This window comes from Drosophila ananassae, chromosome 2L, assembly GCF_017639315.1.
Source record: "Drosophila ananassae strain 14024-0371.13 chromosome 2L, ASM1763931v2, whole genome shotgun sequence".
Classification (NCBI taxonomy): Eukaryota; Metazoa; Arthropoda; class Insecta; order Diptera; family Drosophilidae; genus Drosophila; species Drosophila ananassae.
Window position 1 is genome coordinate 15,485,807 of NC_057927.1, and position 26,554 is coordinate 15,512,360.

The window sequence follows — 26,554 nt, forward strand, 5'->3', positions numbered from 1 at the left end:
CTTGGGCAACGGGACAATAACCACCAAACAATCCCATGATCATTAGTGCATCTATGATAATGCCCATTGATATGCTAATGCCTGAATTGAACGGGGAATCTTCAATGCCTGAATGGTCCTATGATCGATGACGATCGCTGCCAGAAATCAAATCATTTATCAATTATATTATTGGCAAACATTGGGCTGCAGGGCCCTCGAAGGAGAGGGTTGGGTGTGCCAAAAAAAAAAACGAAAGATTTCGCCCTTTCTCGGTAGCCTCAATTTTGCACTGTGCCCTTTGTTTTGCATTTTGCACAACTGCCAAATGATCGATTATCGATCCTTAGTCCTATTGTCAGAGGACCCTGGGTCTTTGTCCTCTGCGGTGTGTTTGCCAATTCTCCTTTGATGATTTGTTGGTTTATTGTCGGAAATCCTTGTCGCCTCCTCAGGAGCGACAGCCCTTTTTAGCAAAAGGATCGTGCCGAATTTTCGCACAATCCGATCTTTGTTGACAAAAAGAAAACAATTGGCTAAAAAGTCCTTTTCGGGAGTTTATGTCTCTATCAAATGTTTGTGGGTGTCTGTCTGTCTATTCATTCCCAACAATCCCCATTGTTCGGGCAATCTTTATGAGCTCTTTAGTAGTTTTTTATTTCGCGTTTATTTGCGGCATAAAAAGATCATAAAAAGCATTTTACTTTTTTGGTTGTTTAACACAATTTGCTGCTATTTATAATTCCATTCAAACGCTGCGCTCAGCGAAGACAGAGGGCCAAAAAAAAAGCTTTATAAAGAGAAAATATAATAATGAAAAAACACCTGTTAACAACTTAAACTGGTTTTGTGTGGGATTTTAAAATTTATTGTTTTATTAATTAGCTATGAAATTCGTTTTTGTGGGATTTTTTTCTCTTCAGCCAGCTATATTCATAGACTGAATGAACTTGGTTGTTTCTTTAGCGGCACATAAAAAATATCAATTTACTAATCCGTCTTCGGTGGCTGTAACTCAAAATTCTGGCCAAGAACTCGACATTTTCGAGTACTTGCCTCAAGTTGCAAATCGTGATGGCTGGAGAACTCTCGAAACTTCAACTCTGCGGAGTTGAACCCGTTTCATATCGTGTATGAAACTCTCAAATAAGTCCCAGCGAATCTAGTTAAATGATTCATTTTTCATTAATCTCTGCCCCGATCAGCCGAAAATTTCATTTCTCAATCAGTCATCAATCATTATTCGCCAACGGAGCGCAGTCAAGCATTTCGAGCAGGGGAAAGCACTCTCAGCTGAGATCTTACCCCCTGAGACAACGACTCTGGACTCTGTCTCAAGCCCAAGCGACAGCTGCGAGTTAGAGAAATTTTGGAGATAAGTCTCGATCGGATCGGCTCCCTACATTTCCCAATGGCTACTCGGATTATTTGGGGTGAACATAAATCTCTTATGTCGCCTCGGGCACAAAGAACCTCTCCTCGAGGATGCTAAGCGGATTAGGTTGCATTTTTCTGGATCGTTGCATTTCCCAGTGCCGATTTAAATAAAAGTCTTGCGGTGGACTTAAATTTAAAGATTAAATATGTATAGTCTTCGGGGTGTTTTATAAATAATTTCAAAATTTATTATTTTTATAATTTTACAATTTCAAACTGATCCATTTTGTAGGTTGCCTAACAAGTAGAAAATGTCCTTAGGGCGCTAGTTAGTTGATAAATTAGGTAGGATCTAGGTACCTATATCTAGGACAATACGATTACATTTACAGCACAGATATACATACATCTATGTACAATCTAAAAACCGCAGGTCTACCGCCGTACTTTGTACGGCCCCTAGTGGATGCCAAAACTGTGATCTATTTAAACCCAATCAGTTTAAATAATTCAGAGTTTTAGCTGGATATTGCTCATGAACATTAAAGGGGGAGTGTTACGAATAAATAATTAACTATATCGTATAGAAAACCTGAGTCGACCCACACAATTATACTTTACGTTGATGTTGGAAGGGGCAAGAAACTTGAGGACTTCTGAGAGTTTCCCTTGGACTTCGGGCAGTGATGATCTCTTTATGATTCGTATACAGATATAGATGATTTGGGATTAAAGGGGTTTCTGGCGGAAACCAACAGCAATCCCAGCTTCTAAGCCACTTCCAACTTCATTATGTCTTAGACTTAAAATTATTTGTAATTTGAGTGTTTCAAGTGAATTGTCTTCAAAGTTTAAGAACAGGTTAATGCACAAACTTGTTTGTACTTTTCAACTCTCCCTCTTCGAACGCAACCCAGTTGAAACGCTGACCTAAGGCTAATGTCATCGTTGCTGCCTCTTGCGGCCTCGCCCAGGCCTGTACTATTGCGCCTTCTCCTTGGCGGCGTTGACGGCGCTCAGGCCGAGGGGGAGGTGATCGCCAGCGATGAGACCCGCCGCTCCTGGCTGGTGGGCATAGTTGCGGATCTGGTGCAGCGAAATGAGCTGCGTGGGAAAGGCAGCGGCCGCAGCAGCTGCATTCTGCTGATAGAGGTAAGCGGCAGTGGCCGCCGGCGGTGCCCGATGCTGTTGCAGGTGTGGCGGCGGCGGTGGGGCAACCGAAGCTGTGAGCGGTGTAAAGGCCGAAGAACCAGGGCCCGGCTGTGATTGCTGTTGCTGCGCCTGCTGCTGTTGCTGGAGGTGATGTTGTGGTGTCGATTGCCGCAAGACGAGATCCTCTCCCGTGGCCTCCTCGTGCGGACTGTGCGAATGCCCCGGGGTATCGGCCAATCTCTGATGATGCTGCAGCAGCTCCTGCGGCTGGTGCTGCGGTTGCAGGGAGGCGAAGTTACCATACGTTTGACCATTCGCCTGCGGAAGCTGCTGTTGGATAGCCTCCGCCAGCGAGGCAGCCGCACTATCGGCTCCCATTTTGGCCCAATAGGCGGCATTGGCATCGTTCATCGCCTGGCGCTGCAGGTTGAGGCCAATTCCGCCCGCAGGGACATGCGGTTGATGGGCAGAAGTCACCTGGGCAGTGTGCCTGTGCTGCTGCTTCTCCGCTTTCTCGGCGTGCTTTTGCAGATGCTTCTGCAAGTACGTCTCCTGCGTGTACGACTTCCCGCACAGGTTGCAGATGTGCGTCTTCAGGTGCTTGGAGTCCTTGTGCTTGGGTATGTGCTCCAGCAGGGTCATTTCGTCCCCGAAGCACTTGTAGCATGAGTTGCACTTGAACGGCTTATCCGTCTGGTGGCATCGTGAGTGCGACTGCAGATTGGAAAGCTGGGAGAAGGCCTTCGGACAGCCGGCGTGTCGGCATTTATAGGGCTTGTCGCCCGTGTGCGTCCGGATATGCTGCTGGAGGTGCGACAGTTGCGTGAACTTGCGCTGACAGATTTCGCATCGGTACGGCTTGATTCCCAGGTGGATGCGCGTATGCTGCGACAGGTAAGAGGAGTTGGCAAACGATTTGTTGCAGGAGGCGCACTTGTAGGGCTTCGCCTGGTCGCCATCGCCGCGTCGGGACTCCTCCTCCGGCGAGGATCCGTTGCTGCCGCTTCCACTGGCACTGCTCATCTGTTGACGCGGCGGCGATCGACTAGGATCGTACTGGAAGTAGAAATGTTTGGGAAAAGATACAATAAGTTGTAGAACTTTAATACTATTAGGTCCAACAATATCTAATCCTAATAAACTTTGGAGGCTTTGGAGTTAAAGACTGACCTTCTGCTCCTGCTGCTCGTGTGGAGTTGGCGGCGAGTTGGGGGCACTGTAGCTCGTCTTGAGTTGCTGTTGCTGCTGCTGCTGTTGGTGATGCAGATGCTGCTGCTGGTCGGGATGCTGTTGCTGCTGCTCCATTACCATTTGCTGTTGCTGCTGCTGTTGGACCAATCCATTCTTCAACGAGTAATCCAGGCGCTCAGCCACATTCTGACGGAATTCGCTGATGTTGAAGGGCTTGTAATCGTGGACTAATTGAGCCGTGGTCAGATGGCCCAGGGATCTCAGCTGGTCGATGGATCGGTGCAGGTAGTCGCCGCTGGGGACGCCGTTCGGCGCCGTCGGCAGTTCGGCCATAAGCGGCGGCTGATGGCCGCCAAGGGTCAGCGGGCGGTAGGGGATGGTGCGAGCGTCCAGCTTGGGGGGCGTGGTCAGCGAGCTGAGCTGGCCAACAAGTGCGAGTGGAATGAAGTCGTCGACGGGAAGTCGACACTCAACGGGCGGACTGGCTGGCTTACACAATTCAGCTGTAGCTTTGTGCTGAAAATACAGAAATATTGTAATTCTTCAGTACGAAAAATAGTGCCCAGTCGGCACAAGTGCTTAAACTACTTTTCGATTTCGCTTGGCCCGCTATACTATTCCCGCTCTCTGCCCCGCAGCGGGTACATTAATTTCTGCACATTAACATTAAATGTGCATGAATTAATTAATTGTTTGTGAATTAAACGTGCTGCATTCTGAACAAAAGCTGAGGCCCAAGCACCAAGTGCAGCAGGCAGGCAACCCAGTAAAAAAGCTGCGAGTGTTGCGCGAATAGCAAAAAGCCAAAAGAATTAATAACAATGCCGAGCAAAAAACAAATAGTCAACGAAAAAAATCACAAGATAAACAAAAAAGGCGCTTGCGGCCTGAAATTGTTGGTGACAACAAGATGGAAAAGCGAAACGAAATCGTTTTGCTTGAAGAACCGAAATCGCGGTTACTGGTTGGTGGTGGTGGTGGTATTGGGGCGGATTGAAAAAGTCAGTGGGGAGGGCTAGCTAGAAAAACAAAAAAAGTCAGGGGCGCCAACGGAACGTGTCAACAACCTCGAGAACTGAATGCAATTGCACAGGCAGCTGCAGCAACATCTCCGGAACATTGTAGGGCGGTGCACCAAACCTTCTAGCGGGTCAATGCTGTTTTAAGGCCACAATTTCTTATTGTCTTTAGTCTTAAGAGAGAAACCATTAAAATACATAAATAAATAGAGTTTAAGCTTGAAAGAAAGTAGAGATTTGAGATACTTTTATCTTAAAATTTATTTAATTTAAAATATTATTTCAATATCTTGTGAAATTGTAATTTTCAGTTAGTAGGAATAGATCTAAAAGTTATAATTTATTATCATTATTACAGTTATTATCATTTATTAAGTCCCCTATGAAGAACATATCTTTGTATCTATTAGATACAAAAATCCAAACCTTTTCTAGATTTCATTCAGAAAACGAAACCCACGTCATAAACTGTATATGTATATTTTGACAAAAGATAACTAAATCTATTATTTTAATGGTATTATAATTAAATAAATAGTTCAAATAAATAAACCGGAATGTTGGGACGCAAATTTGATTACGACCTTTTGGTCGGGTGGGCGTTGACGTCAGAAGTAAATTCGTTTTTTTTTTTTTTTTTGGAATTGTGTTTTTGCTGCTTTGGTCAAAATAACCGGTTTTTTGGTTTTTTGTTGTTGCTGACGTTGTTGGACAATTGAATAGCATAAAAAAACAGGAATAAATTGCGAGGGCAGCAGGGTAATGTTAAAAAGGACGCACATTTCGCTTGTTGCGCACATTTAGAGCGAGATGGGGATAGAGCGAGGGGGGCGAGGGGAGCGACAAACAATTGTTTGCTGGCGTAACGGAACAATTGCAAAAACGAAAACGAAAAAGTATGTGTTTCAGCGAAAGTGGCATGAAACAAAAGTCGAGTCGTGTAACTACAGAACTACAGAAACACGGAAAATCGGCCACTCAACCTGATAATGCAAATGGGGGAACAAAAAAAAACGCAATCGGGCAGGCCCCAAAAAAAAAAATCATATAAAATAGTATACACAAAAAAAACCAACACACATACAAGCAACAAAAAACGAATCAACGAAAATTAATTGAGCGCAAGCAGCTGAAAAAAAGAGAGAACAAAGAGCGAGCAAGAGAGCAACATAAACAAACACTCTTTTTTTTTTCTACTCGCTCAACGTGTGCGAAAAAACAGCGAATATTTTGAATACAAAAAAAGTTGGGGATAAAAAAAAGACACGACGACACACAAAAATACATTTAAAAAAAAAAAAAACCGAATGAATGGGAACGAACATTAAAAGTCAAACAAGCGACAAACAAAAGTCCCCATTATTGCAATTAAAATGTTTTTAATTCATTCTTACTATATGGAATATATTATGTACTATGTAATGTTGTTTACAATCAAGTTTAAAATATAATGTGAAGGATTTCAATGAAAAAGATTACAGAATCTGGTTCGAATATGTATGTTTGTTTGCAGTGGCACTGTGGGACTAGAGGTCCCACTACTTCCATTAATACTTTATTTAAACTTTTAAAAATTATATTGAATTTTTGTTAAGAAATATAATAAGTTAAGTAATTTCACCACGAATCATAAAAAACAGAATATTATTACATTATTTATTAAATAAATTAGAATTTCTTCTATCCTTTTAAGTTAACAATTTCTATTTATTTTTCCAATATGATTTTAAGGTTCTTATTGAAAAGGTATTATTTTCTGTTTAATTTTTGGTAAAAATTGTGCTAATTTGATGGAAGTTATAAAACAACTAATATGTGTAATATTAATAACTCCAAAAAAGGTCTGGACTACCATAAAAATACAATTTTTTAAAAATTGAAAGAAGCTAAGATCACTGAAACATTTATTAATATTTTGCGCGGTAAAACTATCATGTGACCACTGTGCGTGGGAAGAAACAAACACTCCCAGTGTTTGTCCAATAAGTAAAGTAAATAAACAAATTGTTGGCGGGGGGGAAGTACTAACCAATATTACAGTCCTTTCTGTATCTCAGCTGGCAGTATTGGCCTAATTTAATGGCCAGTTTTAAATTAATATTCAGCGAGCACGTGTTCCCCAACTGATTTGTGGGTGGAAGCGGTTGCCGAGGGGGCTGTAGGCGCGTTTACTCTTTCTGTGTGTTTCACTTAGAGAAATTGTGTGTGGATTTGGGGCACTTTTTTTGGGGTCCGAGTGTTTGTTTTCGGTGCCCTCTGCGATTGATTAATTTTCCACAATTTAGCGCGAATATAGTGCGGATTTTCGTAGTTTTTCTTTGCGGTTTGGCGTCTCTTTCGCTCCCACAGTATTAAAACAAGAAAAAATGGCCGCGCACGCCAAAAATATACACCCACACCAACAAACACATCCGTAGTTTCGGTCTGGTTTTTTTTTTCTTTCTTTTTTTTCTGCACTGGGTTGCCCTTTTTTTTTGTCAATTTTATTTCGGCGAACGGCGATTAATTGCAATTACAACGAGCACGTTGCGAACTTCGTCGGTTGTTTACGTCGCACAGCAGAAAAAAGCAAAAACCGAGCAGCGGAATAAAAACAGCCGGAATATGTCCTCTCCCGCCGAAGTTTTTTTACCGAAAAAAAAAATTATTCAGTTGTTGATGCTTTTAAACCACGGCTGCTCCGTCGGCAGCGCTGCCCGAGCACTCTTCGTGCATACTCTTCAAAAATACTTGTTTATGTTTTTTATGTATGTACTTTCGGCTCTCTTCGGCTCACATTTTTTTATGTATGTACTTTTTAGCAGCTCTCTCTTCAGATGCGCTCTCTTTCGTCAATTCCGGTTTTTTATTCCGGCGCCTCGGATTTTTTTTCGGCCATCCTACTTTTTTTTTTGTTTGAAACCGAATTTAATTGGGCCAAATGTTGGCGAGAACAGTGAATAAAAGAAATCCTACTCTCCCGGAATCCTTCCCCCTCAGAATCCTTCCGGGTGTCTTGACCCTTTCGATTTCACTCGTGGCGGGATCGCATTCCTGCGTATTTTTAGTCAAAAATAAATCAAAATTTAAATTTCAAGTTCTCTGGCTATTTTTAACGCTATGTTTTTACCTTATATGTTATTTATTTTATATTTTTAGTCCCATATTGCATTAAAATATATTATAATTGTACCTCAGCTTTGTATTTATTTTTCTATATTTTGGATGAGCCCCGAAAATATATTTTCAACCTTATTTTAACCTAATTCCTTTTAAACAATAGAAATAACTTTTTATGTATTAATTTGAAGAATAAATTTTCCTTAAAATAAAATATTGCATTAAAATATATTATAATTGTACCTCAGCTTTGTATTTATTTTGCTACATTTTTGATGAGCCCCGAAAATATATTTTCAACCTTATTTTAACCTAATTCCTTTTAAACAATAGAAATAACTTTTTATGTATTAATTTGAAGAATAAATTTTCCTTAAAATAAAAAAAATCCTACTTAATGTCCATCAGTGTCTTCCAACTCATTCTTAAATATTTACCTCTTATAAAATTTTTTTTTAAATTATTTTAAATACCCAATAAGAAAATAGTCTTACAAACAAAAATATTAAAAACAATGTTGCATCTTCGATTTTATAAAGAATAAATATATAATTGTTAATTTTAAGAAAAAATGTACCAAAGTATATATCGATAGTTTTTTTTAACTTCGACAGGTACGATAGGTACAAAACTCGATTCGATAGGTACAAAACTGGCGGACCACACATCCCTACTGAAAACGCTACCTAAAATTGGACTCCGTGAGGCTGAAAAAATAAATATATTAATTAAACAAGCTCTTCGAATAGAAGGCTACCACGATTGCTTGACAGAAAACTAATTGTTAATCTAAGAAATGTAAGTAATGGGGCACAATAATCGTATTTTCAATGAAAATTTATAATTTTCTCTCGCAAACAGGGCGCGTGCCCAGAGTCCCGCCGGCGAAGGTGAGGTGAGAGAAAAGAAGGAGAAGGATAACAAAGATAAGGACACTAAAGAAAAAGACGGAAAAGCGGCAGCCAGTTCCTCGCGTAGGGAGCGCGAGCGTAAACGTCGGGGCTCTGCATCATCCAGCAGCGACTCCAGCCGCAGGTAAGAAACCGGCACCTAATCGGATTGTGTGCATATTTTTAATATTAAAAAAAAAACATTTCTTAACCTTATTTTAATAATTTGCAACAAATTCGCATGCTCATAACTTAAAATCTTGTTTAAATTTGTTTTTCTAGCTCATCCGATAGCAGCTCGTCGCGTAGCAGTTCTGGAAGTTCACGTTCAAGCTCGAGCAGCTCCAGTGACTCTTCGAGTTCCTCTTCAAGCTCATCCAGCGACTCTGATCGCAGTGAGAAGAACCGTCGTCGCGGAGGGGCCGGAAGTGGTGCCAAGGATAAAGAAAAGACTAAACCCAGCACACGGTCTCGTTCCCGTTCACCAAGACGAGCCTCAAAGTCGCCCCGCCCTGCCAGTAAGGCTCGCAAGGAGCCAGAGCGGGATCGTGAGCGCCGCAGTCGCTCTAGAGATCGCGTCCGCCGTGCAGGCTCCAATGAGAGGCCCTTAGTTGAAAACAACAACCTTAAACGAGAACGATCCCGCTCGGCTAGTCGCTCTCGGTCGCCGCGTCGTCGTGGAAGGGGCTCTGGGGAAAGAACGCCGCCTCCAAAACGGCGAGAGCGCACCCGCTCCCGATCTCGCACTCGTACTAGGTCCCCCACTCCAAAGCCGGTGCGCATTCATGTCGGGCGACTTACTCGCAACGTGACAAAGGACCATGTGTTTGAGATTTTCAGCAGCTTCGGGGAAGTGAAGACGGTGGAGTTCCCAACTGACCGGAACCATCCAAACTTTGGCCGTGGCATGGCTTACGTGGAGTACTCCACATCCGACGACTGCGAGTCGGCCATGAAGCACATGGATGGCGGACAAATCGATGGACAGGAGATTACGGTCTCGCCTGTCATCCTCCCCAAGCAGCGGCTACCCATGCGCCGACCATCGCCCCCAATGCGTCGTCCTCAAGGCAATCGCTGGCGCTCACCTCCACCCTTCAACCGCTTCAACAATCGCGGTGGAGGTGGTGGTGGAAGACGCCCGTCTCCTCCGCGAGGCCGTCGTTCCCCACGCCGTCGATCTCGTTCACCGATTCGTCGCCGGCGCCGCAGCAACAGTTCCGACAGTTCCCGCTAGAATTGTTTGAAATCCACATTGTACAATGGACCGACGAGTCATGATATTTGGTAGAATTGAAATGCAGTTTACATCATATTATAATCCAAACAACAATAAACAACATACAACTTTTTCAGTGTATAAAAGAGCATTCTGAGTCGGAGAGAGGACAGGAAAGTGGATGGTGAAGTTTGAAAAAGCAGTTCCTCTTCCTTTTTGTGAGTTGGGAGGCAGTAGGTGGCTTAGGCCTCCGTATTCCTACGAGGTCGCCGCCACAAAACTCGAATACCTCATGCTTGTTCCGCAGCAGGGTTTTTATGCCGCCACACTCAGATTTAATGTTTCTCAACTCGTCCTTGGTAAGGCTCTGGGCGATATTTCTCATGGGCAGACGCCCTGACCACATGTCATCTTGAGAAGCAAGCAACTGCTTGAAGATTTTCAGCACCAATGAGTCAATGATGGGTTTCTGTATTTGCGTACAATTGCGAACCAGCTCCTCCTTTCCTCGCAACTTTATTTGTGACTCCCCGGTTTTGTATTTTGTTAATTCTTCCTGAACGAAGCACTCTAGTTCTTCCCTGCTCCTTGTCTTTGTTTTTTTCAATCCGATCAGAGCCAGTCGCTTGGTGCTGGGAATTTTAAGGCGGTCTTCAAGGATTTCAAAGCCGCACTCTTGGGAAACTCTTTTGACGTAGTGAAAGAAGTCCTGGTAAGCACTTATGCCAGTGTTGCGCCTCTGGAACTTGGCTCCCGATAGCTCAAATGGGCAGCATGGCAGCAGGAAGAAGCTGCAGTTTAAACGCCCGGCTAGCACCGGCAGCCAGGGTGATAACTCATCCGAGTGATTCCCGATCAGCCAGTCGATTTCTGGGAAGTCTAAGCGGAAGTTGTTGGGCTCCACTGTCTTTTCTATTAGGCTACTCTTGGTATCCTCTGGATAGAGGGACCAAAGCTTCCGTTTCCTGATGTCGTAGCCGTAACCTTTGTAGCCCTCGGCGTTTAAAACATGAACCAGTAGTCCGTTACCACAACCCAAATCGGCAAAAGCCTGCGGCTCTGATTGCGTATGACTCCACAGAATAATAAGGTATGCCGCGATAGCCAAGTCCTCGTAAATAAACTTAAGGGGGTCCGTTGATTCTTGTGCAGTTTTCCAATATTGGAGCAAACGCTGGGCATGTTTTTCCTTCAGCTTCTTGTACAGGTCATTGTACTTCTCCTCGCTCACCAAGCTTAGGGACTTTACTTTTGACTCTTCTTGTTGGGATTGCGACCAGTTCATAAGCTTCGGCTTAAGGACAAACTCCAGCCAGTTCGGGTTCTTCTCGGAGCCAGCTAATACAAGCTGTCCATTAAGAAAACGCACATGGAAGTCCTCGATATTATTGCTGGCAAACTCGCACTTGTAACTGCAATTCACAAAGTCTGTAATAAAATATATTAAATATGGGAAATAAACTTTAATGAAAGCTTCGCACCCACAGTTCCAGTGCCCAAGATGTTGTCAGAGAGTTTCTTTGGCAGTAGTTTGAATCCTAACTTAAATCCTCCGCAGGTGCGCTTGTTTGGCTCCTCTTTAAGGCATCTCGTGAGTTCCTCTTCGCTGGAGTCGCACAGTCGGCTGTCTTGCAGCTTTTCGACAGCAGTTATCACCACTCCGAAGATCTTCTTATTCAAGGCATGGTAATTTTTGATTAATATTCCAATCCCTTGCCAAAATTGCGCTTCTTCCAAAGACATGATGGCTGGACAACAAGGTGGATTTGTAAATAAACTTCGTGTTATTTTTATCGATAGATTATGTTTGGCGCTTGCTTTTGATTAACAAACTTTTTATATATTTTTTATTAAAATAAGAGATAATTTCTCTGAAAAATTTGTAAGTATTTGTTGGCCTTAACTAAATAAAAATTAAACTAAATTACAAAATATTTTTTAAACTTTATTATTAAAGAGTGAACTAGCATCTTTATGTGTAAATACGTCCTATAATTGCACTTCTTAATTTAAGTTATTTTATTCAATAAATTTCTGTACATTAATTTGGTTTAATGAGAATACATTTTTATCAAAGTTGCACTTTTTTAAATTTTGTGCAATTTAATAAAGATCGATAAGTCTATCGATCACCTGCTGGTTGCGTAATCAGCTGAACACGCAGCTGAATCTACATCTTACCTGCATTTAATAGTTTAGCATAATATTATAAATAGCATGTCGTTCCTACGGAAAACTATCCCAATGTTGGGCGCCTTGGGGAGGCAGCATCAGCACCTTAAAACGGTCTGTAACTGAATTTTATAGTAAAGATGTTATTGACTCCTAGTTTCATGCCAGGTTGTTGGAGCACTGCCCACATCTTCGCGGCAATACAGTTCCGATCCTGCAAACGACTACGCCAACTTCCCTGGAGCAAAAGCACCATTCGTAAGCCAGCTGAAGCTAAACCTGCCAGAAGACTATGCCCCAATCCCCATCTACCGGGTGATGGATCGGGATGGCTTCATTGCGGATGAGACCCAGGATCCCCAACTGAGCCGAGAGGTGGTGGAGAAAATGTTCCGGGACATGCTGCTGCTGAACACCATGGACAAGATCCTCTACGAGTCGCAGCGCCAGGGCAGGATCTCTTTCTACATGACCAATTTCGGAGAGGAGGCTTCACATATCGGCAGTGCTGCAGCCTTGGAAATGCGGGATCTCATCTACGGACAGTACAGAGAAGCTGGCGTGTTGGTGTGGCGTGGCTTCCGAATCGACCAGTTCATCGATCAGTGCTACGGTAACGTGGACGACTTGGGTCGCGGCAAGCAAATGCCCGTCCACTACGGATCCCGGGAGCTGAACTTTGTCACCATCTCAAGTCCGCTATGTAAGTAGATGCGCTTGCCACTCTTTACTGGACTACACTAATCCCTGTTTAAATTATAGCCACCCAAATGCCCCAGGCTGTTGGAGCTGCTTATGCCATGAAAATGAAGAAGGGTAACGATGCATGTGTGGTCTGCTACTTTGGCGAAGGAGCTGCATCCGAAGGAGACGCTCATGCAGCTTTCAACTTTGCCGCTACCTTGGGTTGTCCAGTGATCCTCTTCTGGTGGGTTTTACTCTCTAATCCCTTTTGAAAAATTATATTTATTTGTGTCGTTTTAGCCGCAATAATGGTTTCGCTATATCCACTCCATCTCACGAGCAATACAAAGGAGATGGTATCGCTGGGCGTGGACCAATGGGTTATGGAATTGCCACAATTCGAGTGGATGGCACCGACGTGTTCGCCGTTTACAACGCCATGAAGATGGCCCGTGAATATGTACTGAAGGAGAATAAACCTGTGGTTTTCGAGGCTTTGGCATACCGAGTGAGCCACCACTCCACCTCGGATGACAGCACCGCCTACCGATCTCCTGAGGAGATTGAAGTATGGAACTCTGTCGATAATCCCATTTCCAAGCTGAAGCGCTACATGGTGCACAAGGGGTGGTTCGATGAGGCCGAGGAAACCGCATTCATTAAGGACGTGCGTAAGAAGGTTTTGAAGCAGATCGCCGTATCAGAGAAGAAGCTCAAGCCCAACTGGAGGGAAATGTTCGAAGGTGTTTACGCCGAGATGCCGGAACACCTAGTGGAGCAGCGAAAGGAGCTCGAGAAGCATCTGGAGGCACACAAGGAACATTACCCGTTGAAGAACTTTAAGCAGTAATTCCATCGTGGCCAAAGGAAGCTAGTAACTCAGAAATCAAACCGAGAGACTCGATTGAAAGTGCATTTATTATGATTAAGCAAAAGTCAAACAGTTCTGTGTGGGTCCAACCCGTTTGTTATGACTCACCTGTGCCGATTGGGTGGGTCAATTTTTATGTTGTTACCAACTCAAAACCAAATCAAAACCGTGTCTTCTTACAATAATTTTTTAATAGTTAAATTGATTGTTTCTCATGGTCTATGGATGGATTTAATGTGTACTTTTTTTTTCTCACGCAAATTGACCCACTCTGGTGCAGGTGTTATGAAAAGGTGTTAAAATTTATTAGCTTTGATTTACATACAATATACATATACTGAAACAATACAAATACAAATATACTTTTGACTTAACGCAATGCATCGCAAAACATAACGCAGGGGTATGAGAAGCTGCCTGTTACAGGAGCCGCTCACTGAAGCTTGGCTGGAATGATGCTGCGGTAGGGCTCTGGAGCTTAATTGGTGCGCAACTGGTAGTCGCCGTTCTGCGTGATATACCGCACCCATGGCAGTGCCTGGTATCCGCTCTTTTCGATAATTTTCAAATATCGTACTTGGATTCCTGACGTAGTGAAATAAGGAATTTCAAAGCGCACCTGAATAGGCGGCTTGCCCTCTGTATTGTCTTCACTCTCCACGCTCGGCAAACCGAAGTGGGCACGCATTAAGTATTCCTTGCCGCCTGGGAACGACTTAATCGTCCAGATAATGGCGTTCTGTTCGGGCGCGTACTTGCAGCTCCCGATGGTCGTTTTGAATTTCGGTGAGTCAGCGTCAGCAGGTACTGGGATAACTATCTCGACGTTATTGGCCGTCGATCGCCGCTTAAACTGTGACTTCGCCTTTATCATGTACTCCACGCGGGAGTGGGCATGTCTCTCTATTACCGACTCAATCCATATAAGGGGTTTAACCTGCCAATAGGAAGAGATTTAGATCATGGTATTTACTTTTCTTTTATATACTCACGTGCGTGTTAAGGCGGTACGACATTAGCTCGAATTCACCGTCCGGGGGAATGAACGAGATCGTCCGATCGTTCTCAAAGCGAGACAAGCGTACACACTGATGGAACTTGACATCCTCGAGCTCTACGGACTTGGATTTGCCTCGCCCCGTGCTCTCGAATAGGACTTTGTCATTGAGACCTAGGCGCAGCTCAGGCATGCCCGAAAGATAAACGCGCATTTTTATAGCGCCCACAATTTCGCTTCGAAGAACATTTCCGTTGGCATTAGCCAGCAAGTTCACCGACTCAATTACGTCAAGAAAGACCTCATTTTTGCGGTACTTAATGCCCTCGGATCGCCAAGACACTGCATTAGTCACTGCAACCGGAATGCGTGGCTGCAGCTCCAACTTGTGGCCTTCCTGTGTAATGTACTCTTGCAAGATCTTCGAATCGGTTGTCTGCGGGTACCCAAAGTCCAGAAGCTCATCTAACAGTTCGTAAATGATCACAAAGTTGTCCCTAATGGATTCCTCCTCCAGCTCCTTAAAATACTCTACAAAAACTTGGGCGATCTTGTGCAAGAATACGAACACGAGGGCGATGTTGACGTTCTTGTTACGCGGTGTGGTTGAAACGATGTAAAGGTTATTGGTTTTAATGTAGGCAAAAGTTGTCTCCGCCGTCTGAAGGATTGGGGTGATCAGGCCCTCCTCCTCCCGCTCCATAAGCAGTGGCATAAACTTGTCGATGACGGCCATGTCGATGTTGTCGCCGCGGTAGTTGCGCGATATCAACACCTTGCCCTTCACGTCCAGCACGAAAATGGCTGAAGAAGACATGTTAGTGGAGGTGGAGGTTTAGCTCGCCCAGCAGCTGCCACTTGTCCCAGATGTAAAGTTTTCAGTTGGTGCGAATTAAGACTTTCAATATTGATTGAACGGCGATCGAGCAGGCGTTCTTTTTCGCGGGCAGCGACTGTGGCGAGGTGTCTGAGGCGCGGCGGGTGTCCGGCTGTTCGTTTTACATAGTTTTCTCGTATTAATGGCCAGGAAATTGCTATTGAAAACTTGAAAATTTCTTACGTCGCCTTTTCTGCTGCTTCTTCTTCTTCTTCTCGCATAGACCTGCAGCTATCGATTGCAATCACAGTGTTGGAAAACGAACGAATGGCGAAATGTGACCGGAGGACATTATATTGCGAAGTATACTTTAAGGTGTAATTAGTTTATTGATGCTTGTGGATGTTAATAAAAAATAATTCTTAATTTGTTGTATCAGCAATAAATGGGTAATCCCATACAAAATATTTCATAGATTTTTATAAATTGCACCTTCTGCAGGTGAATTTTCTTGGTAGCCCTGGAGGTGATATTTTCCGTTTTCCCAACTAAGGTCATACTGTTACTCTCTAGACGCTGCTTTGAGAATATTTTTAATTATTTATTTTGGCGAGAATGCAAATGAACCCCAGCGTTACAATTGAACGTAAACGCGTCGATGTCTTGCCCAAAGGATGGCAACGCGACGAGGGTCGCAAGTCGGCTAGCAGCGCCAACAGCAACGCCAGCATCACAACCAATAGTAGCAGCAACAACAACAACAAGGTGGATGTTTTCTACTACAGGTAAAGAGGATGCGGGATAAGCAGGCGAACTCCCAGACAATCTGGGGTCTGACCCCAATGTACAGATCACTGCACGCCATGGAATCGGATATACGATTAATCACTTTCACTGCCTTTCTGTTATTACATTCACATAAATACCACACAACATAAACTATGTATACACACACACATACACTTGCACACGGTCCACTACTATTCTTTTCCATCGCCGTGTCTATTCCGCCACAGTCCCACAGGCAAGAGGGTCGAGAGCAAGCGTGGTGATGGACTGGACACCGGAAATCTTGACTATCCAGTCGGCAAGGTGGAGCAGCGCCCACTGCCCTCGCCCTCCATTTCTTTGTACCGCTGCAGTGCCATGCCAATGCCTCTGACTGGAGGCAACGGAAGCGGTAGCGGTGGACCTGCACTGAAGCGAAAGTATGCCCGTTCCCAACTGGGCCAAGGACCACCGGGAACAGGTGCCGCAGTCACAGCTACTCCAGCAACAGCAGCAGCAACCACTAATCCGACGGTTACTGCGACGACCGCCGGCAATCCGCGCCAGCAGCAACAGCTTGAACTCAGGTAGAGCCAAGTGGAGGAGCACTTGGCTCTTGCATGCAAGCGTGTCCTGTCTAGTTATCGTAGCCTACGTCCAGGACGCAAAGTCTACAGCCGGAAAAGAAAACGAATTCAAAATAATCTGAAAACCCAAAATCAATCAATTGGCTTCTTAATCGCTGTAGCTCTGTGCCACCTGAGCTGTGTTTTGTTTCATACGCATGTTTTTCTCAGCTTTGTTTTTATTTTGTGTGCTGTTCGGTGTGTTTTAGAGAACTCTTAAGGGATGTCTTATTAATTCCGTACACTTTTTCCATCACTTTCAGTCGGGCATTACGCACAGATGTCTCCCTGGTGCCACCTATTCGACAGACTGCCTCGATTTTTAAGCAGCCGGTGACGTCGATCCGCAACCACGAACCGGAACCTGGAAAGGTAAAAAACGATGCCAAACACGGCACTCAGGAGAAACCAAAGCAGCTATTTTGGGAAAAGAGGCTGGAACGTCTGCGTGCCTGCCACGACAACGGGGAAGAGCTGGATGATATTTCACTGCCCAAGACCATACGCACAGTTGGCCCTAATGTCAACGAACAGACCGTCCTGCAGTCGGTGGCAACAGCTCTGCACATTCTGAACGCTGGCGTCCACGGCCAAAGTTCGACAAAGGCTGAGTTAACCAAAAACGCCATGGCGTTCATGAATCCCGAGCAGCCGCTCATGCACGCGGTGATCATATCCGAGGACGATATTCGGAAGCAGGAAGATCGGGTCAGCGTGGCGCGACGGAAGTTACAGGATGCGCTCAAGACATGAGTGTGTCGGATGCCACCCCTTAAGCTACCAATTCCATTGTAGACTCTAACATCTCTATTTATCGTATTGACCCCTTATTCGAAATGTAATCATAAGTCTAGTGTGTAATAAACCCAAGCGACTCCATGTGACATTGGTTTTTATTAGAGATCAAGACAATTCAAAAGTCCTTTTTACGCCAAGAGCGTTGGCCCTCTTTATTACGCTTCCAAATGCTATTCTGCACAATGTTAAAACTGTATTGGAACTAAAATACATATACACACATATGTATATTAGAACGGGTCGACTTTTATGGATGATAAATGCATCCAATGGGAAAATCTTTGGAATGGAAGTAACAGAGATGAACGGGTTCTTTGTCAACATTTCATGTCGGACCAATAATATGGGGGACTTTCAAAAGATATTGGAAACATGTACTGTCCACTCCTGCCAATCTCTGCACAAAAATAGACCCAATCTTATGTATATTTAACGTTCTAACTTTGGACAGATTTGTGCTTCTCTCCCCTTTTATATTTTAAAATGTAAACTCTATAGATACACATAGACATCGTTGTAAAGAGGTACGATTAGTCCAAACCCTCTTCCAGCTCATCATCCTCGTAATCAATGCCATCGTAGTCCGTCGAGGAGCGCGTTGTTAGCTGCAAGGGATGAAGCAATCGGAATTTTGCAATGTAGTGAACTGGTAATTTTGGCTTATACGGGTTGCAATGCTACAAGAGTGTCTGGAGCCAAATGAAGACATTCACCCAAAACTAACGAATAAACTTCAGGAAGTTAGGGGGTCAGGTCTACGTTACCCAATCAGTCACACCCACCTGGTTGTATATTCCCCGCCATGCTGCAAACGCCGCCATGGCTGCGATCGCACCGACGCCAGCCACGACTTTGGTATTGAATTCAGATTCCAGGAACTTGCGCTCCGAGGGAGTCAAATTCGCTTCCGTGCCGCTCGGAGTCTTCGTCAGCTTGACGGAGCTATAGCCCTCGTCTCTGAATATGTCCCTGGTAATGCGGTTGATAAAGTTCACTAGATTCTGGCAGCCCTTGATGTGGTTCTGCAGTGGATTGTTGGGCAGTGTGATCTTGAAGATAATAGCCAGGTAGCTGTACACAATGGCATCGAACTCGCTATAAGTGTCCCCGAAGAACCAGACCTTTCGTCCAAGCTTGCGGGAGAGCAGATTCACGCACTTTTTGGCATTTGCAACGAGCTGGAAAATTAAATAAAATATATTACTTGTTTTAGTAACAGCAATCTTAAATTGCGAAATAAATTAATAATATGAATCATAACCAATAACGCAATTTGAAATTCGCATGGGGAAATTAATCCTTTCAAAAGTGATTAGATATGTTCTATTCTGTTCAGAGTTCCTGTCCTCCACTTACGTAGTCCCCTTCGTGCTTGTCCATCTTGTCGTTGACATCGAAGCCGGCCATCACCTGGACCACGTCGCAGGCCTCCTTCTGGTAGGACGATGGGTAATAGAAGTTGAAGGGGAACGGCGTCCGCTTGGCATAGAGGCTGCGTGTAGTGGTGTCGAAGTTGTGGGGCTCTCCGTACAGGAAGTAGTGATAGTACGCATGTAGATTGGTGAATACCCAGTTAGCGTAGGTGGTGGACAAATGCTTTTGTTTGGTGCTCAAGTGCGCATCAATCGGGTAGCCCTGGAAGAGGATTGGACGAGTGGGGTCGTTTAGCTATAAATAGGCACGCAGTTTGTTCACCCGGCATTGCTTTTGCGAACCGCTGCCGCTGTTTTGCGCGCCTGACTTTCGGCACTCACCTCGCGATCCAGCACACGTTTGATCTGCCTGTAGCCCGCAAACTTGTCGTTGCCAATCTGCAGGTAGGGCAACTTGCCGGTTCCCGAACGCAACGGATTGGAGCTTGTCTGAACCTCCATGGGACATCTGGTGAATCTTAGCAGGCACTGTGGATAGGAAGAGTTGCTTTTGCTCATAGATAGCGATAATAGGGAAACGGCGTGCTGCCGATTTGTGTGATGCAACGGAACTCACCAAGGCACGTAAACATTCAAAGTCAATGGACGGCAGTCCCCACTCGCCCTTGTACACATGCAGCATGGCGCCCAGTTGCATCTCCATTGGGTCGGCTTCTTTGCTCGTTTATACTCTTGTATTTTATGGCTTTTCAGCAATGCATTGTACCCATCAAAATTTGAATCCAAAAATATATGCCAGAATTTGTGGCTGCTTTCTGTGCTTTTGACTGATAAGTGCTAGGCACCCTGTATCTCTACATTTCCTAACGCGTTGTCTTTTTTGTAAATCGTTGGAAACGCGATTCAGACTACGATTGTGCCAAGGATTTAATTTATTAATTTTTGATCTTTTTAAACATTTTTTAAGCAAACGAACTTTATTTTAACGCCTCCTATTAGCTTTTATAAAAAAAAGCCCGCATTTAAGCTTCCACCGGTGATTATCGCTGTTATCACTAAACTATCGAAAAGTGCCCATCTCCAGCACATCTGTTTGCAAAAAAATATTTTCATTCGATTTTCGCCTTAAATTAGCTGGCCAAACAATGAATCTAATTAGTGGAATAAAGCTGTACATAGATAAAATGTGCTCCGAGTCTGGACCGGGCATGAAGATCATCCTGCTGGACAAGGAGACGGTGAGTGCCACCATACCATATGGGACAATTTGACCCGTACTGAAATTCTGATTTTTAGACGAGTATCATTTCAATGGCTTTTAGCCAATCGGACATGCTGCAGCGGGAGGTGTACCTGTTTGAGCGTCTTGATTCTGGGAGATCCAACGAACGGCTGAAGTACCTAAAGTGCATCGTATTTATCCGGGCCACGAAGCAGAATATACAACTCCTGGCCAACGAACTGCGGAATCCCAAATACAGCGCCTACTACATATGTGAGTCAAAACCATAAATATTTACTTATAAAAGGCTAATCCGAAATAAAATTGTGTTTCAGATTTCACCAACATAATACCCCGCACTGATATCAAGTATTTGGCAGAGTGCGATGAATCGGAATCGGTGCGCGAGGTTAAGGAGCTGTATGCGGACTATCTCTGTGTCAATCCGAATCTCTTCTCCCTAAACCTACCATGCTGCATGGCGAATCTTAACTGGCTTCCTGACGCCCTTACCCGTAGTATGCAAGGATTAACTGCAGTGTTATTGTCATTGAAGCTAAACCCTGTAATTCGCTATCGAGCCGGATCCCAAGCTGCCCAGCTTCTGGCCAAACAGATCTACGAGCAAATTACCAAAGAATCAAGCCTGTTTGACTTTCGCTCCAACATAGATGGGGCAGCACCACCACTTCTATTAGTACTCGATCGAAGGGACGATCCTGTGACGCCATTGCTGCATCAGTGGACATACCAGGCGATGGTGCATGAGCTTTTACAGATAAATAACAACCGTGTAGATCTGTCTGACCGGCCCAATGTGCCCAAGGACTTTAAGGAACTGGTATTATCCGGCGACCAGGATGAGTTCTACGGCAACAACATGTACTCCAACTACGGAGAGATCGGATCTACTATCAAACAACTAATGGAGGAGTTTCAGCGGAAAGCAAACGATCACAAGAAGGTCGAGAGCATCGCAGATATGAAGAACTTCATCGAATCGTATCCGCAGTTCAAGAAAATGTCCGGCACAGTGCAGAAACATCTTTGCGTGATCGGCGAGCTTTCTGGACTAAGTAATAAGAGAAACCTATTCGAAGTGTCTGAACTGGAGCAGGAGATCGCTTGCAAGGCGGAACACTCCGCCCAGCTGCAGCGTATAAAGAAGTTGATCGCCGATGAGCGCATTTCCATCGAGGATTCCCTGAAACTCGTGGCTCTCTATGCATTGCGATATGAACGTCACGCTAACTGCGATACCTCTGGATTGCTGCAGATTATCAAATCACGAGGCGGTCGGGCTGCTGTAGTTCCAGCCCTGGTTGAGTATGCTGGCACCCATGTGCGTCAGGGCGATCTTTTCAATATGGTACGGATAACAGATGCCGTAAAACTGACCCGCAATCTTATCAAGGGCCTGAAGGGAGTGGAGAACGTTTTCACCCAACATACTCCTTTGTTAAAGGAGACTTTGGAGGATGTTTTCAAGGGTCGAGAGCTCGATCCCCAATTTCCAGCTATCAATTCAGAGCTAGTGCCATTCCGAAGACCGCCGCAGGAAGTGGTTGTCTTTATAATTGGCGGTGCCACCTATGAGGAGGCCTTATCTGTTCACCAGCTCAATAATGCTGGTTACCGGGTCATCCTCGGTGGCACAACAATACACAATTCGCAAAGCTTTATCAACGAGGTCCTGGCTGCTACAAATGGTATTCAATTTAAGCATACCAAATCAATGATCAAGTACTGTTCCACAGACAATATATAAAACGAAAACTGCACATACAATTGTATAACTAATACTGTTAACTATTTATTATTATCATCTTATTTTGTGTAATTCTAATATCAAACAAAAAGCTTTTTCTTTCGAAACTTTATCCAATTTTTAGACCATTTAACCAAACGTAATTTGCGATATTTTAGACTATTCCATTAATTATTGTCTATGTAAGCAGATAGCCCATTTAGTTATAAGACTATTCCATGTAATATTTGTGGGTGTATATTGAGGAGACCTCGATGCAACTAATGATTATGAAATGTATTATATTATACACTATAAAACCGCTGAAAAATCATCAAACATGTATTTGCTTTGTAAGGATTCTACCCTTATAGCCAAACAAACTCCATAGCAACTGTGGCCCCACCAGGATACTAGTTGATAAAACAAACAGTTCAAAAAACTAATGTGAATGCATTACCGGATTTCTATTCGCCATGTCCAGCACGTACTTCAATGATATTTGGCATACAGCCCAACATGAGTGCGAGCTGCTCTCAACTATTGACTATGAAAGGCAGCATCAGGAGTTGGACACGACAGTGGCCACTTTGGGCTCCGTCGCCGCCGAAGCAGATGCGAAGGCCCTGCTGCAAGCGAGTCTGTACGAGTTCTATCTGCGCTACATCTGCCTCAGCAACCGACTGGAGGATGTTTACGACAATGTAAGGTGTACCACGATGTATCCTTAATAGATGGTACTGATTTCCTTCCCATTTCTTCATTTCCCACAGATGATCCAACCGCAGAAGCGCCAGTTGGTGCGAAAGCTGCTAGACGCCTGTCTGGGTCGTGTGATTGAGCTGAAGCACGATCTGGTAAACATTGACTTAATGGAGTTCAGCTACAATGACGACGTGGTGGAGCGGTTGCGGCTAACGCCCATGGATACAGAGTTACGGGTTCCCCGATATTTCCTGCGCGAGCGGCAGCAGGAACTGGAGTTTCGAAAGAAAACTATGCAGGAGATTCTCGTGAAACTCGGCTGGTTGGAGGAGAATGAAATGGAGGAGACGATCACCACAGAAATCGAAGCCATTCGGATGCTTCAGATGCATGAGAGAGCCCGACAGGGACGCTTGCGGGCCCATTTCATGAAAGAGATCCGAATTCTTAAAGAGAAAGGCAAGTCCGAGGAGCGAAGCGAAAAGGAGCGCAGTGACTCCGGACTGCTGGCTGCCATGAAGATCCAGAAGATGTGGAGAGGCCACACAGCCCGTCGGATCACCCGGCGTCGCAAGATGGAAGAGATGATCTTAATCGGCATGCTGCCACCCCCGCCAGCAGTGCTTAAGGAGCGGGCAGAAAAGTTGGAGAAGCTACAGCACAATGAGAAGCGTTACCAGGCCCAGGCCCTCTACGGGGAGCAATTCGAAGAACGGCAGCGAGTGGTTCAGGAGGAGATCCGTACCAAGCATGGCGCCAGCATGAAGGAAGACATCGCTGACGAGATACGTGGCTGGGTGAAGGACTGCTACGATAAAACTGGCAAGCTGCCCGACTTTCCCTCTGAGGACCAAGGGGGATCCTTGCATATTTTCAGCCGGCCGGGCACGGAGAGCGAGCACAGCAGGTCGTCGGCTCGGTCCTCCAAGGAGTCACGCAAGACCAAGGACAAATCCAAGTCACCGGCACGTAGCGGTGATCTCAATGTCAATGAAGCCCAAGAAGAGGATATGAGCTATCAGCCTGCACCCTCCGTCTGCCTGCCAGACATCCGTGCGGAGATCGACCTGTAAGTTAATGAGTTCATGAAGGTGAGGTGTTTTTAATTTTATTATTTACAGTTTTAACGACACCTGGCGCGACAAGGACGAGGCGGGTGTGTTGAGCCAGGCAGCTTACGAGGATATGATATACAGCGACAAATACCAAGAGGTGGAGCTTGAGTTCCGACGCGCCGTTGACGATGTTATGCGGCAGGAGATCGAGCTGCTTCAAACGGCTGTTGGGAAAAAGGTAAAGAAGAGCAGCAAGAAGACCCGTCGCTCTGGGAAGAAGAGCAAAAAGAAGAAGGAGAAGGATCTTACCCCAGACCGCACTACCGAGTCTCTCTACGAGGAGCTGGTCACAAATGGAATTATCAGAAAGTATCCCGAGTTGAAGTTGAAGCAATTTCTCGGAGATAAGGCTCTGACTGCCCGAAATGGAACAAATCCCTCTCCTGGCGACATTCGGCAGATCCTCACGGAATACTGCATTATACCACTCGGCTCTGAGACCATTCACAACTGCACACCGCTGATTCGATCCGTTTTGCTGGCCGGTCCCAAAGGATCGGGAAAGAAGGCTCTCCTGCACGCCATTTGTACGGAGGTTGGAGCTGTACTGTTCGATTTAACTCCTGCGAATATAGTTGGAAAATATCCGGGAAAATCAGGCCTTATAATGCTCATTCATCTGGTCCTAAAGGTGTCCCGGTTGCTTCAGCCAGCGGTCATTTACATGGGAGATGCGGAGCGTCCTTTCATGAAAAAGATTCCAAAGACGGACCGAACAGATCCCAAGCGATTAAAAAAGGATCTGCCCAAGCTTATAAAGAATATTGCACCAGAAGATCGCGTTCTCTTTGTTGGAACCTCAAATCTGCCGTGGGAAGCTGACCAGAAGCTCCTGCAGTCGGTCTACAATCGGTTTATATATATTCCACGTCCGGATTACGGGGCCATGTCCCATGCTTGGAAATCATTGCTTCAGTAAGAATTATATTAGAATACCAACACGACTTTGTCGATTATTCTACAATAATTTTCAGCCAATATTCTGGGGGTATCTCCAACCTGGACACCAGTGTCATGGCCAAAATTTCCGATGGTTATACCATTGGATCTATTGACGCTTGTATTAAGGAAGTGATGACCTGCAAGCGAAAATTGCAATTGCGAACTCAGCCCCTGACAAATGCCGAACTTATCAATGTTTTGTGGTCAGTGGGTGTCATTAGGATAACTTCCTAGTTTGTCTTAAATTTATATTTTAAATAACAGCTCTCGGGATCCGGTCTATCGCGAAGAAGAGGAGGCTTTTGAGTCCTGGTGGTCCAAGACACCGCTGGGACGTCGTCGCCAGCGATTCCTGGAATTGGAAGAGGAGCGTCTAATAGAGGAACAGGCACAGGCGGCTAAACAGGGCAATGGAAACAAAAAGAAAGGACAGAACTAAAGGATATTTTAATAGACTTTTTATATTTTATCTTGAATAACTAATAATTATACATTCTTTATACTCCCCACTTCAACATTTTCATTCTGAAGGATTCATGATTAAGTCTCACATGGTTTAACCAGGTTATATATAACAAAAAAAACTGGTCATCCAAGTTCAACTTGACCTATTTCAAAATATAGGAAAAGTCCCTATTGCCACATTTCAAATGGACATCAGTGACAGGCAGTGGTAGGGTGTCCTGATCGGCAAGCAACTCTTGCAGTTCTTCCAACTTTTCGGTAAGAACTTTTGTCTGATCGCCCACGCACCAAAGCAGACTAACGTGGAAAGATGGCGGGTCATAGAATGGAGGTAACCTGTATTCCAGCATCACTGAGTCGATGGGATTGAGGAGCATCGATGCCTTGTCCCTGAAGGCCGCGTCCAGTTGGACGGCAACAAAAGTTCTGGTGGACTCATCATTCGTGTATATCCGAAGGCCATTCAGGCTGGCTGAAAAGCTACAAATGCGTTGTTAGCAAAGGATCTGGTTGATGAAGATCATCTAAACTCACCCAGTGCAGCTGTGAAGAGCAGTCTTTAGTGATCTCGAGAACTCATCTATCTGGTGATGCTGAAGCACTACAGTCCGGCTAAGACTAAGATGCAACGACTCGTTGGCTGTCAACTCGACTTGGGGCGCTAATTTGGCAATGGCTTCGGCCTGGAAATCCTCAAGCTGTTCCGCACAGGCCCCAGCCGGCACATAGATGTAGGTGGCCCAGTTGCCTCGTTCGTGCTTAAAACTACGGATCCGTCCACCGTGCTGGGCAGGATCATCAACTACCTCTTCCGGCTTGTGTTTTTTGGAACCCAAAAGCGCTTCAGCTGTGGGCAAAGCAAATCTTCACATGAAAATGTAGAAATTCGAAGGATCCCCCAAAACTACATTACCTTTTCAGTGGGACCGTTGCTGGGATGTTGCTTGAGAGGTCCTCGGCTTCTGAGGTGGAGGAGCTGCTATCTCCATAGTCAACAAGAGCCATTTTTATATATTTAAGGTTTCCACTTTGGAGTTTCCAGTAAACTTATAGATAATGCGCGCTTTTTGTTAGTGAATTGGTATTCGAAGTGTGACCGAATGCATCCATATTTTTGCTGGCACAACAGCTGATGCTTTTGTTTTCGAAAAAGGGAAGTCTTTTCGAAAATGGAACACATCCTGGATCTCAGGGATTCAGCTCTATGGATTATGAAAAATTTATATTTAATCAGGCTGCACCACTAGTAGATAAAGTGGCTTAGATATACATAAGGCTGTTTACTGAATTGGATCGTCGGATTTAAATCTAACGGTGTATTACGCC

At 44.7% G+C, this 26,554-nt stretch overlaps 10 protein-coding genes across 15 annotated transcripts; 5 read left to right on the plus strand and 5 right to left on the minus strand.

Moving 5' to 3' along the window:
- Nucleotides 1-1,579: 1,579 nt before the first annotated feature.
- Nucleotides 1,580-7,453, minus strand: LOC6499334 (zinc finger protein squeeze). Of its 2 annotated transcripts, none has more exons than XM_001954811.4 (3): nt 6,748-7,453; nt 3,679-4,215; nt 1,580-3,564 (listed from the first exon to the last, which is right to left on the minus strand). In XM_001954811.4, the coding sequence occupies exons 2-3, from the start codon at nt 4,030-4,032 to the stop codon at nt 2,338-2,340; spliced, it is 1,581 nt and encodes a 526-aa protein (XP_001954847.2). In that variant the 5' UTR covers nt 4,033-4,215; nt 6,748-7,453; the 3' UTR covers nt 1,580-2,337. The 2 variants fall into 2 exon arrangements, with proteins under 2 accessions (XP_001954847.2, XP_044571268.1); XM_044715333.1 differs by lacking the exon at nt 6,748-7,453 and adding an exon at nt 4,288-5,187.
- A 976-nt stretch (nt 7,454-8,429) lies between these two features.
- Nucleotides 8,430-10,067, plus strand: LOC6501249 (RNA-binding protein with serine-rich domain 1-A). The gene is made up of 3 exons (XM_001954812.4): nt 8,430-8,615; nt 8,679-8,852; nt 8,990-10,067. Coding segments are annotated over exons 1-3 (1,131 nt in total). The 5' UTR covers nt 8,430-8,613; the 3' UTR covers nt 9,945-10,067.
- Nucleotides 10,007-11,718, minus strand: LOC6499333 (probable tRNA (uracil-O(2)-)-methyltransferase). 2 transcript variants are annotated; one of them, XM_001954813.4, is made up of 2 exons: nt 11,408-11,718; nt 10,007-11,354 (listed from the first exon to the last, which is right to left on the minus strand). In XM_001954813.4, exons 1-2 carry the CDS (start codon nt 11,667-11,669, stop codon nt 10,060-10,062), a joined length of 1,557 nt encoding a protein of 518 aa, XP_001954849.1. In that variant the 5' UTR covers nt 11,670-11,718; the 3' UTR covers nt 10,007-10,059. The 2 variants fall into 2 exon arrangements, with proteins under 2 accessions (XP_001954849.1, XP_032310288.1); XM_032454397.2 differs by having other exon boundaries at nt 11,412-11,541.
- Nucleotides 11,719-12,047: 329 nt separating this feature from the next.
- On the plus strand, nt 12,048-14,001 carry LOC6501250 (2-oxoisovalerate dehydrogenase subunit alpha, mitochondrial). Its single transcript, XM_001954814.3, has 4 exons — nt 12,048-12,212; nt 12,267-12,801; nt 12,861-13,026; nt 13,083-14,001. Exons 1-4 carry the CDS (start codon nt 12,144-12,146, stop codon nt 13,630-13,632), a joined length of 1,320 nt encoding a protein of 439 aa, XP_001954850.1. The 5' UTR covers nt 12,048-12,143; the 3' UTR covers nt 13,633-14,001.
- LOC6499332 (AP-1 complex subunit mu-1) lies at nt 13,935-15,800 on the minus strand. Its single transcript, XM_014910526.3, has 3 exons — nt 15,711-15,800; nt 14,646-15,639; nt 13,935-14,590 (listed from the first exon to the last, which is right to left on the minus strand). Exons 2-3 carry the CDS (start codon nt 15,465-15,467, stop codon nt 14,132-14,134), a joined length of 1,281 nt encoding a protein of 426 aa, XP_014766012.1. The 5' UTR covers nt 15,468-15,639; nt 15,711-15,800; the 3' UTR covers nt 13,935-14,131.
- Nucleotides 15,801-15,968: 168 nt separating this feature from the next.
- Nucleotides 15,969-17,740, plus strand: LOC6501251 (methyl-CpG-binding domain protein 2). 2 transcript variants are annotated; one of them, XM_001954816.4, is made up of 3 exons: nt 15,969-16,252; nt 16,484-16,822; nt 17,125-17,740. In XM_001954816.4, exons 1-3 carry the CDS (start codon nt 16,083-16,085, stop codon nt 17,612-17,614), a joined length of 999 nt encoding a protein of 332 aa, XP_001954852.1. In that variant the 5' UTR covers nt 15,969-16,082; the 3' UTR covers nt 17,615-17,740. The 2 variants fall into 2 exon arrangements, with proteins under 2 accessions (XP_001954852.1, XP_014766969.1); XM_014911483.3 differs by lacking the exon at nt 16,484-16,822 and having other exon boundaries at nt 15,974-16,252.
- A 41-nt stretch (nt 17,741-17,781) lies between these two features.
- LOC6499331 (metaxin-1 homolog) lies at nt 17,782-19,992 on the minus strand. Of its 3 annotated transcripts, none has more exons than XM_001954817.4 (5): nt 19,649-19,992; nt 19,414-19,560; nt 19,016-19,294; nt 18,442-18,837; nt 17,782-18,264 (listed from the first exon to the last, which is right to left on the minus strand). In XM_001954817.4, the coding sequence occupies exons 1-5, from the start codon at nt 19,733-19,735 to the stop codon at nt 18,190-18,192; spliced, it is 984 nt and encodes a 327-aa protein (XP_001954853.1). In that variant the 5' UTR covers nt 19,736-19,992; the 3' UTR covers nt 17,782-18,189. The 3 variants fall into 3 exon arrangements, with proteins under 3 accessions (XP_001954853.1, XP_014766011.1, XP_032306194.1); XM_014910525.3 differs by having other exon boundaries at nt 17,782-18,378; nt 19,649-19,893; XM_032450303.2 differs by having other exon boundaries at nt 17,782-18,390; nt 19,649-19,893.
- Nucleotides 19,993-20,056: 64 nt separating this feature from the next.
- On the plus strand, nt 20,057-22,335 carry LOC6501252 (vacuolar protein sorting-associated protein 45). Its single transcript, XM_001954818.4, has 3 exons — nt 20,057-20,270; nt 20,329-20,527; nt 20,590-22,335. Exons 1-3 carry the CDS (start codon nt 20,178-20,180, stop codon nt 22,020-22,022), a joined length of 1,725 nt encoding a protein of 574 aa, XP_001954854.1. The 5' UTR covers nt 20,057-20,177; the 3' UTR covers nt 22,023-22,335.
- Nucleotides 22,336-22,470: 135 nt separating this feature from the next.
- On the plus strand, nt 22,471-25,202 carry LOC6501253 (dynein regulatory complex protein 11). The gene is made up of 5 exons (XM_001954819.4): nt 22,471-22,705; nt 22,775-23,775; nt 23,828-24,736; nt 24,796-24,966; nt 25,028-25,202. The coding sequence occupies exons 1-5, from the start codon at nt 22,478-22,480 to the stop codon at nt 25,200-25,202; spliced, it is 2,484 nt and encodes an 827-aa protein (XP_001954855.1). The 5' UTR covers nt 22,471-22,477.
- On the minus strand, nt 25,192-26,352 carry LOC6499330 (U6 snRNA phosphodiesterase). Its single transcript, XM_001954820.4, has 3 exons — nt 26,142-26,352; nt 25,763-26,092; nt 25,192-25,708 (listed from the first exon to the last, which is right to left on the minus strand). Exons 1-3 carry the CDS (start codon nt 26,231-26,233, stop codon nt 25,372-25,374), a joined length of 759 nt encoding a protein of 252 aa, XP_001954856.1. The 5' UTR covers nt 26,234-26,352; the 3' UTR covers nt 25,192-25,371.
- Between the last annotated feature and the right edge of the window lie 202 nt (nt 26,353-26,554).

Bases quoted from the DNA above. Each gene is read 5' to 3' on its own strand.
- LOC6499334 (XM_001954811.4), bottom strand. From the start codon at position 4,032: ATGGCCGAACTGCCGACGGCGCCGAACGGCGTCCCCAGCGGCGACTAC. The intron at 3,565-3,678 runs GTCAGTCTTTAA...TTCTACTTCCAG, and splicing joins ACGAGCAGCAGGAGCAGAAG to TACGATCCTAGTCGATCGCC.
- LOC6501249 (XM_001954812.4), top strand. The intron at 8,853-8,989 runs GTAAGAAACCGG...TTGTTTTTCTAG, and splicing joins AGCAGCGACTCCAGCCGCAG to CTCATCCGATAGCAGCTCGT.
- LOC6499333 (XM_001954813.4), bottom strand. From the start codon at position 11,669: ATGTCTTTGGAAGAAGCGCAATTTTGGCAAGGGATTGGAATATTAATC. The intron at 11,355-11,407 runs GTGCGAAGCTTT...ATTTTATTACAG, and splicing joins CTTGGGCACTGGAACTGTGG to ACTTTGTGAATTGCAGTTAC.
- LOC6501250 (XM_001954814.3), top strand. From the start codon at position 12,144: ATGTCGTTCCTACGGAAAACTATCCCAATGTTGGGCGCCTTGGGGAGG. The intron at 12,213-12,266 runs GTCTGTAACTGA...GTTTCATGCCAG, and splicing joins AGCATCAGCACCTTAAAACG to GTTGTTGGAGCACTGCCCAC. The intron at 13,027-13,082 runs GTGGGTTTTACT...GTGTCGTTTTAG, and splicing joins TGTCCAGTGATCCTCTTCTG to CCGCAATAATGGTTTCGCTA.
- LOC6499332 (XM_014910526.3), bottom strand. From the start codon at position 15,467: ATGTCTTCTTCAGCCATTTTCGTGCTGGACGTGAAGGGCAAGGTGTTG. The intron at 14,591-14,645 runs GTGAGTATATAA...TCCTATTGGCAG, and splicing joins CGTACCGCCTTAACACGCAC to GTTAAACCCCTTATATGGAT.
- LOC6501251 (XM_001954816.4), top strand. From the start codon at position 16,083: ATGCAAATGAACCCCAGCGTTACAATTGAACGTAAACGCGTCGATGTC. The intron at 16,253-16,483 runs GTAAAGAGGATG...ATTCCGCCACAG, and splicing joins GTGGATGTTTTCTACTACAG to TCCCACAGGCAAGAGGGTCG. The intron at 16,823-17,124 runs GTAGAGCCAAGT...CATCACTTTCAG, and splicing joins CAGCAACAGCTTGAACTCAG to TCGGGCATTACGCACAGATG.
- LOC6499331 (XM_001954817.4), bottom strand. From the start codon at position 19,735: ATGGAGATGCAACTGGGCGCCATGCTGCATGTGTACAAGGGCGAGTGG. The intron at 19,295-19,413 runs GTGAGTGCCGAA...ATCCTCTTCCAG, and splicing joins AACGTGTGCTGGATCGCGAG to GGCTACCCGATTGATGCGCA. The intron at 18,265-18,441 runs GTGGGTGTGACT...CATCCCTTGCAG, and splicing joins GGCGGGGAATATACAACCAG to CTAACAACGCGCTCCTCGAC.
- LOC6501252 (XM_001954818.4), top strand. From the start codon at position 20,178: ATGAATCTAATTAGTGGAATAAAGCTGTACATAGATAAAATGTGCTCC. The intron at 20,271-20,328 runs GTGAGTGCCACC...TCTGATTTTTAG, and splicing joins TCCTGCTGGACAAGGAGACG to ACGAGTATCATTTCAATGGC. The intron at 20,528-20,589 runs GTGAGTCAAAAC...ATTGTGTTTCAG, and splicing joins ATACAGCGCCTACTACATAT to ATTTCACCAACATAATACCC.
- LOC6501253 (XM_001954819.4), top strand. From the start codon at position 22,478: ATGTCCAGCACGTACTTCAATGATATTTGGCATACAGCCCAACATGAG. The intron at 22,706-22,774 runs GTAAGGTGTACC...CATTTCCCACAG, and splicing joins TGGAGGATGTTTACGACAAT to ATGATCCAACCGCAGAAGCG. The intron at 24,967-25,027 runs GTCAGTGGGTGT...TTTAAATAACAG, and splicing joins GAACTTATCAATGTTTTGTG to CTCTCGGGATCCGGTCTATC.
- LOC6499330 (XM_001954820.4), bottom strand. From the start codon at position 26,233: ATGGCTCTTGTTGACTATGGAGATAGCAGCTCCTCCACCTCAGAAGCC. The intron at 26,093-26,141 runs GTAATGTAGTTT...TTTCATGTGAAG, and splicing joins GCAACGGTCCCACTGAAAAG to ATTTGCTTTGCCCACAGCTG. The intron at 25,709-25,762 runs GTGAGTTTAGAT...ACGCATTTGTAG, and splicing joins GCTCTTCACAGCTGCACTGG to CTTTTCAGCCAGCCTGAATG.